General features: G+C 35.8%; 1 protein-coding gene across 3 annotated transcripts in view; it reads left to right on the plus strand.

The window, feature by feature from the left end:
* The window catches only part of MTF2 (metal response element binding transcription factor 2), a 41,680-nt gene extending 33,623 nt beyond the window's left edge, over positions 1 to 8,057 (plus strand). For 2 of the 3 annotated variants that reach the window (XM_059728057.1, XM_019479060.2), the window contains 7 exons: positions 472 to 595; positions 3,028 to 3,095; positions 3,501 to 3,671; positions 4,493 to 4,601; positions 4,774 to 4,832; positions 4,935 to 5,060; positions 7,109 to 8,057. In XM_059728057.1, coding sequence (XP_059584040.1) covers positions 472 to 595; positions 3,028 to 3,095; positions 3,501 to 3,671; positions 4,493 to 4,601; positions 4,774 to 4,832; positions 4,935 to 5,060; positions 7,109 to 7,463 — 1,012 coding nt within the window. In that variant the 3' untranslated portion in view covers positions 7,464 to 8,057. The remainder of the gene's footprint in view (positions 1 to 471; positions 596 to 3,027; positions 3,096 to 3,500; positions 3,672 to 4,492; positions 4,602 to 4,773; positions 4,833 to 4,934; positions 5,061 to 7,108) is intronic. The other variant, XM_006265553.4, reaches the window with a different exon arrangement.
* Positions 8,058 to 8,483: the final 426 nt, after the last annotated feature.

Raw genomic sequence — 8,483 nt, forward strand, 5'->3', positions numbered from 1 at the left:
TAACCAGGGTCTTTGACTATAGAGTTCTGCCAGTGGACAATTAAACATAGTGCACATAGCAGTCGGCATTTTAAGATGCATCAGAATAAAGTTTTGTGAGAAGTGAGTAACTTTGGCTCTTCTATACAAATGCATTTTACTCAGAAATTAATCATTTTAAAATAACTCATTAAGTGTTAATTAGCTTCAGGGAAAATGCATTAATTCTGCATCATTTAAACAATATAAGATGCAAAGAAACTTTGGAACTAAAATAACATCATAACCATGATGATGGACATTGGATGAAAACAGCACAAAGAAGAAAAATCCTCCAGAAAGGTGGTTTAATTGCAGATTTATTTTCCTGGAAATTTTTTGAGAGACTTTTTAGTCAAGTGATGCCAACAGTTTTTGGGTAAGCTTTGTTCAAAGAATATAAACTAAAGAAATAACCATCAATTTCCTGATCCAATATTTTTTGAATTCTAGGGTAGATATAGCACATCTATGTCTTTACAACCTAAGTGTTATTCATAAGAAGAAATACTTTGATTCAGAACTTGAACTTATGGCATACATTAATGAAAACTGGGATCGATTGCATCCTGGTGAGGTAGGTAGATGAAATATTCTAATCTTTTGTGTTACATCAGCTGATACATTCATAAAACAACTGAGTGAGTTAGTGGACTGTGTTATCCTAGATAATTATAATGGTCCCTTCTTACTTTTAAAATGTTAGTTTAAAAAAACCAAGAAACTTAGGTTGGCAATTCTTCTTTAAAGGAGAAAATCCATGTTTTTCCATGACAAATGGAAAATCTGGATCCCTGCTGATTTAGAGAAAGCATATATCAGTTTTCCATTTCTGAGCATCATAGTAAGTACAAAATTAATAGCTAAGATAGTTGACAAATACATGAGAATTTTTTTAGAAGTTTTGAACCCCTTCAAATGCATTTTGTACACTTGAACATATTTCATCTTGATTGTCTGATTTATGTAACTTGGAACCTGATACATAGCAGTCGCTACCTTATTCTAACAAGTGAATCCTTTGGTAGATAATCCTTTGGTAGATAATCCAGTCTTAGACAGCTGTGGAAATTCTTACCTGGAGAGCCTTTTAGTTGTACAGCAATTTAAAAAAAAAACCAAACAAAAAAAACTCATCTTGTAATCATGATTTTTAGATTATATTTAGAAGGTTTTTATAACTTTTTTGCTGAAAATGCATTAATTTATTTATGCATTATTTATTAATTTAAGGTTCAAAAGATAAGCACAAGAGCAGAGAATGCTGTGGCTCTTATACTTTCATATCTTTTTAATAAAGTTTTATGAAAAAAAAAAAGAATACTCCATCTGGCTACATGGCTATGGAATGCTTGCTCTGCCTGAAAAGTAGGTTTTATGTCTGATTTTGACTTTTGATTTCTTAGTATTTGGCAGAAGTGTTACAGAAGTAAATTATTTATGTAATTTACAGGGGTGTAGGTTGTAGCCATGTTGGTCTAAGGACATAGGCAGAAAAGGTTCTTTTGGGTAAATCTGTTATCTTTTATTAGACCAACTTATGTAAGTTACATCACTTAACTGTTCTCCAATCTAAGCAGAATCTTGTTGAGTAAGCATTCAAACAGGGTATAAAGTGGGAGACCTTGGCTTTCTTTTTTTAAGGGCACTTCCAGTTGGTTAAGTGGCAATACATTTAGACTTCCAAAGGAAGTTGCTTGCTTCCCATTTAAAGACCAAATGTTGAGTGGTGCTCAACCTTTTTCCCCAGTGGGTTGAATGGGCAGTATCTGTCTGTCTACTAGCCGAATCCCACTACTAATCCCAATCTGGCACTGGGGCCAGCACGTTGGGTGCTGTCCAGCCACTGGAGGGAATTGAGGCAGCCCAGCTGCAACTTGGCCCCAGGGGGGTGAAGAGGGGCATGGCCTGCCTCAAAACTGGCCCCTAGATGGGGGGAAGGGAATGGTGCCCAGCCTCTGACCCAGATGCAGGGGAGGGGGTGGGACCCAGCTGCAACTGGGAGTGTGGGGCTAGGGAATTTGGCGTGGGTAGCGTCACTTTATTAATGGCTACCTTGCCCATACCACCAAATTTCCCAGGGGGGAGCCCTGCAGACTAGATGTGATGGCTCTGGAGGTTGAGCACCCTTTGTAAAGCAGAGGTTTACAACCTTAAAAGGAGTGTACCCCTTCTGGTGGTGGCGGCCAGATGCAGAGTGGGGGGTGAGGGAGGCTTGCATGCAGTGGCACAGGGAGGTGGATGATGGCAGCGACTGCCACGTGCAAGCCCCTTGCATCCAGCCGACCCAGATGGTGCCTGTGTGGCCCACAGAGAGGAGCCGCTGCCCTCCCGGCCCCCCTTGGCCCTGCTCCTGGGAGGCAGAGGCACCAGGTGGTAGGTGGTGGCACTCTGTCCCCACCCTCCCGCATGTACCCCCTAGCACCTTTCCAAGTACCCCTGGGGGTGCGTGTATCCCCAGTTGACAACCCCTGTTGTAAAGCACTTGGAGTAGGATAGCGCAGACAGTAGAGCACAATTGGAAATGAAGAGATTGTCTAGACTAGGACACCGTGTCTCTCCTTCACGAGGGGGGGAGTGTTGAACAACTGTAATTTTGAAAGCGTGAGTCACCCTTTTCTCTTCTTTTTTTTTTTTTGTAAATCTTGTGCCTTTCCAAGGTCACTACTCAAGTTCTTGTTTTAGGATGCCAGCAGAGTCTGAAAGACAACACAACCTTGGTTTATATTCTCTCTCTCTCTCTAAATTCTGGTTGATGTTACATTTCACATTCTTTGGCGATGGGCAGGCTGCAGCAAATACTGTTGTAGAAGAACAATGGAAAACCTGGAGTTCTGGTTATAATGACACAGGGTTAGGAGTAAGGCAGCTTGAGTAACAAATAGTATTCTAAAGCATACTATAAATCTGAACCTATACTCTTAAAGGAATTTTCATTTAGGTCAACAAGTTTTGGTTTTTTTACTATTGAAAATTCTATAGGGTAAATCACTTCTCAATACTTTACAGCTGGCAGACACACCAAAATCTGAAAGATATGAGCATGTACTGGAGGCATTAAATGATTACAAGACTATGTAAGTTGATGGGGTTTTATTACGCATTTAGAATGCTCTTTAAATTTCATTCTAGTGTAGATTCTGCTATTCTCAGGCACCTTAGAATATTTACTCAGAGATATGATCAGTGGTGACTTCAAATGACTTTATTATTAGATAAATTAACTCTTTCAGCATTTAATGTCATATGATAATTGAGGTAGCTATGGGAGATAAATCATTAGCAAAACTGTTTTAGCTTCCATCCCTTTTTCCACTGTTGGCATCATGTACTGGGGGGAGGAAGGAAAATAAAATAGAAAAAAATATGATATAAAAAGAAGGTTCTAGTTTGTCTATTTTTAAAGTTTCTATATGTATAAAATGATTTTATAGCCTTCTTGGTCTGAATTTAAAAAAAAAAACTATTTTAAAATTATCTAGGTTTATGTCTGGAAAAGAAATAAAGAAAAAGAAGCATTTGTTTGGCTTGAGAATTCGTGTTCCTCCAGTGCCACCAAATGCTGCTTTAAAGGCTGAGAAAGAACCCGAAGGAACATCTCATGAGTTCAAAATTAAGGGCAGGAAATCATCTAAACCAATACCTGATACAAGGTAAAATAAGTCAGTAGCTCAGTGACTTCAGTAATCATTGTAGTGGTGCTGAGGTTTTACAAAAATAGCTCTCAAAATGAATGTTACCATTATGATATAGCACACGTCTACATTTCTGGTGTTAGTGTATTACTAACTGCTAAGCAGAAGAAACATACCAGTTTTGTAGATCCTGTAAATTTAATCATTTTTAATGTTTTCAGTGACAATTTAAACAGTTTCCTGTAGTTATGACTAGACATTTACAACATTTTTTTTAAAGCTAACTTGACTTCTAGGCCTAAAATATAATCAACTTTGTTTTTTTTAAATTATGCTGCTTATTGTGCATTATTAAACCATTAACATATAGATTAGCTATTTCTTCATTTTGATTGTGGTTGATTTACATTACCCTTTTGAAGCTGTTATGCTGAAAAATAGTGAAATTTAGAAGTGTTAAGAATAGTAACTAAAACACAGGTTTTCTATGCTCAGTTCTGTTGTGCAGCTACTTGAACAATAAATCCTACTTCCTGTTTAGATTTAAAGTTGTAAACCAGACTATGGACAACCATTTACTTTTTGTGCAACACGTCATTATCTTGCAACAGTGTTTAATATATTAACAGTTTATATCAAAGTTGAATTTTCTGCATGAGAGTTCAAACAGTTTAATGTGTTCTGTAACTTTTTGTTTAATAAAATTTGTATTTTACTAGGGTAACAATTTAGAATAACTTGTTTAGAGAAACTTTATAAACATGTTGATTGTATACGGAGCATCTCCTTCTCAGACAGACACCTCCAGTTATGTAAACAAAATGTTGTGTTTCTTCTAGGGAAGTAACTAATGGTATAGAAAGGAAGGGGAAGAAAAAATCAGTAGGTCGTCCCCCTGGTCCCTATACAAGAAAAATGATTCCCAAAACTCCAGAGCCATCTTCTTTGGTAAGTTTTTTGGAATCATATTTTCCCTGTAGTGCAGTACAGCACTTCTGAGCAGAAATGTGATCACTATGATTTAACCATTTGTTGTTGTGTTGTTTTGTTTTTTCAAAAATTGATCACCTGTCTTTTGAAAGTGTCTGTAATGACTTTTTTTTTTTCTCCCTTCTCTTAGGAAAAGGAACCAGTTCCAGTGGTAGAGACCCCAGTCCTGGATTTGCCCCCCTCTGTTGGGTAAATTAAAATAACCTCAAGCCAATTCTAAGATATCTAATTTATCCTTTTCTTATGAAATACCAGATTTTTTTAAGTTAGATTGCTTTCATTACATGGCAGTCCTATTATCTTGCATCTCAGGAGAGCTGATGGAACTGCACATTCATCTAATACCTCAGATGTGGAATCCACAGGTGCTGCCAGTACAAAAGAAACTACCTCATCTAGCATTTCACGACATTATAGGTAATTATGGGAGTAGTATGTATCATTTTAAAATATCTAATATAACTTACCCATGGTAAGTGTTGATTTCCTTCATGCTGTTTTTTTTGAAGAAGAGGTAGGGGAAAGCATTTGAAAAACTTTGCCTTTTAAGGCAAAGCAGCATTTATCAGGAATCCTGTAGAGCTCTAGTTAGACTTGCTGAAATATTGAATTTGTTCTTTTTGTTATCTATTCTTCCTGTTGTTACTAAATACTGCTTAATGGTTACATACAAGCTGGACTTGGTCTATTTATAGGAAAAGTAACTTAGCAGTATGACCATTTCTCCACATTAGACTTCTATTAACTTTTTGAAAGCGCTTATTTTAACATTTCTTATTTGCTTAAGAAAAAATACCCAGTTTACATGAAACTGATATCAAATGCAGTGTATTTTGGACCATCTTTAATTAGTGTAGATCATTTCAATATTGATGAGATTATTATTTAATTAGGTACAGCCTACTTTTCTGAATGTTATGTAAATATTTATTTGGAAAGGTCCTCCACATACATATTCATATTTATTTCATATTTAAGAGTCCTAACAATTCTTTATCCGTTGAGATGGTCCCTTACAAATCATGTTCTAGTTTTCTAATTCCAAATGCATCTCATTTTCCTCTTTCTAGTATAAAGCTGCCAAACACTTTTATGAATGATTTCCATGTGAATTCTGAGAATCTAATGCTGCTTCTTAAATCACAGTACAGTAAATAAGATCTTTTGAAAATTAATACTTGTGGAATAAATCAGCATTTAGGTTTTTGCTTTTTCTTAAGTTTGTTTGAAATGTTTCAAACATTTAAATATGTTTAGCCTTGGAATTTTAATTTTTTGAGGAACTTACCAAATACATAACATCTTACTACATGCCATTCTAACACATGCAAGATATAAACATGCATTTAACAAGGACTTATGTCCCTGACACCTACAATTCTGGTTAGTGCTTCTGTAATCTTTTTTTTTTTGTTTTGCTATTGGTACAGCTACAGTCTCTCTGAACTTTGCATATGGAAATTGCTTGGGGTCATGCGGGGGAGATAAAGGCTGTTAGTGATCAGAAATGTAAAATTGTATTCACATACACTAACAATATAAAAGACCTTTTAAAAGGTTATTTTGCAGGGGGAGGGAGAGGGATTTGGGGAAAAAAAATAATTTCCAAACAATTTGCTTATGGAAACTATGTGCCATACATTTTGTTTGGTTATATACAGTTTTAAATAATATCAGGCTCCAGATACACACTGCAAGCTGTGGCTATAAATTATGACCCCATCAATGCTGCCATGTTAGCAACCCTGAAACAGATTAGTTGCCCTCATTTCTATGGATTCGAATAATAGTCCCAGCAGTGGTTGTTAGTAACTTTGAAAATGAGGAGAACCTAGTTGGTTTGGGGCTGCTAATACTTATACTACTGGTAACACTGTATACTTAAAAAGCATTGATTGTTTACATTAAGTTTGGCTAAGTAAACTGCCCTGCCCAGTTATTTTTTTGAGGAGGGCAATATAAGTGCATAACTGTTACATGCAAAGCCTTTTTCAATCCTAAAACTATGCACTTAAATGGAGTATACTGTAGTGTAGGTTGTAACAGAGGGTTTGTCTCCCTACAAATTTCACCTTAATTTAGAATGTGAATTTAAACTGCTAAAATGAAACTGGTGCAGTTCCCTTTGGAGGATCATAATTCTTTGTTTGAATGGTGATTTTTTAAGAATGAGCTTAAGCTAAACAAAAATAAATCATTCTTAAGTAGGAGCCTACATGAGTGTGTGTCATCAGTTTAACGGAAGTTAATTTTTAAAGTAATTTAATTCAACTGGTGTAATTTCTTGTGTAGATAATGCTTTGAACTATGAGTTTGTACGTAAAGCACCATGTGCACCCTTGATACTATACTAATGATAAATAAGATACCAGTAAGTTATCACTAATGAGAATGGTACAAGCATTGCTGAAGTAAAAAGTAATATTCTACAAGGTAATATTAGTGTCTTTTATATTATTGTCTAGCTTATCTGACTCCAGAAAAAGGACTCGTACAGGAAGAACTTGGCCTGCTGCAATACCACATTTGAGGAGAAGAGGTCGCTTTCCAAGAAAAGCACTCCAGACTCAGAATTCAGAAATTGTAAAAGATGATGAAGGCAAAGAAGATTATCCATATGATGAACTCAATACAGAGATTCTTAATAATTTAGCAGATCAGGAATTACAGCTCAATCATCTGAAGAACTCAATTACTAGTTATTTTGGTGCAGCAGGTAGAATAGCTTGTGGTGAAAAATATCGTGTTTTGGCTCGTCGGGTGACACTTGATGGAAAGGTGCAGTATCTTGTGGAGTGGGAAGGAGCAACTGCATCCTGACTGTAGGACCGAACATTATGTTCACTGCACTGTCATCTGTAGGTACAGTTTTTAACCCGGAGCCCTGCAGGAGATGTGTCTTTTAATGTGTTTCTAAAAAAAAAACAAAAAAAACAAAAAAAACCAACAAACCAATTTAGCCTTAACATGTACTTCTTAACATTACAACTATTGTAATAAAGACGTATCTTTTTAAAATCAGATCTGATACTTAAATTTTTTAATCTGAGCATTGTTAGATTGTTTTAGGTTGGAATATTTTGGGTTACAATTACTTAAAAATGTGCATGTTTTAAAAAAAAAAAAAAAAGACATTTTCTAGAGAACATTCCATGGACACAGTTTTGTGATTAGGAAAAATATTATGTAGATAGCACAAATCTTTGGAGAAACTTGGTTTGTTTTCTTACCCAAATGTTTGCAGAAATGTATTTCTATTTCAATATCCTCTAGATTTCCTAAAGTGCAGTGTATATAATGCCTACTGAAGACTGTAAAATAATATTGAAGTTTTCTTTCAAGCAAAGTGTAAGAGAAAAAGAGGAAAAAAAAAAGAAAAAATATATTGAGCCTGTAAATTGCTCTGTGACTAGACTTTGTTGTCGTCTTAATATATTCTTTGTGTGTGCGCGTGCTTGTGCGTGCGCGCGCGTGTGTGTGCATATACACATATGCACACACGTTCTGTGTGTGTGTGTGTGTGTGTGTGTGTGATTGTGACCTATGCAATACAAATTATGGGATCGGGCAGCTTTTGGAGTATAAATCCCATAATTTTTTTTTATCAGGAATAGTTGCAGTATTTACAGCAGCATTTCTTCTCAGGCTTTATTGGGTGCTGTTGCTTGCTCTATGTACTAAGGAAAAGTGTCAAATCAATGCAGTGTGTTCTGACAATGGATGCAGTCACTGATAACTCCATATACTCCTGAAAATGTACTCGTTTCCTTAATCAACTGCTCAAAACCATAAAGCAGGATTTGAATATTTTGAACATAAACTCTACTAGAAGTATTTTAA

This window comes from Alligator mississippiensis, chromosome 5 (genome assembly GCF_030867095.1).
Source record: "Alligator mississippiensis isolate rAllMis1 chromosome 5, rAllMis1, whole genome shotgun sequence".
Classification (NCBI taxonomy): Eukaryota; Metazoa; Chordata; order Crocodylia; family Alligatoridae; genus Alligator; species Alligator mississippiensis.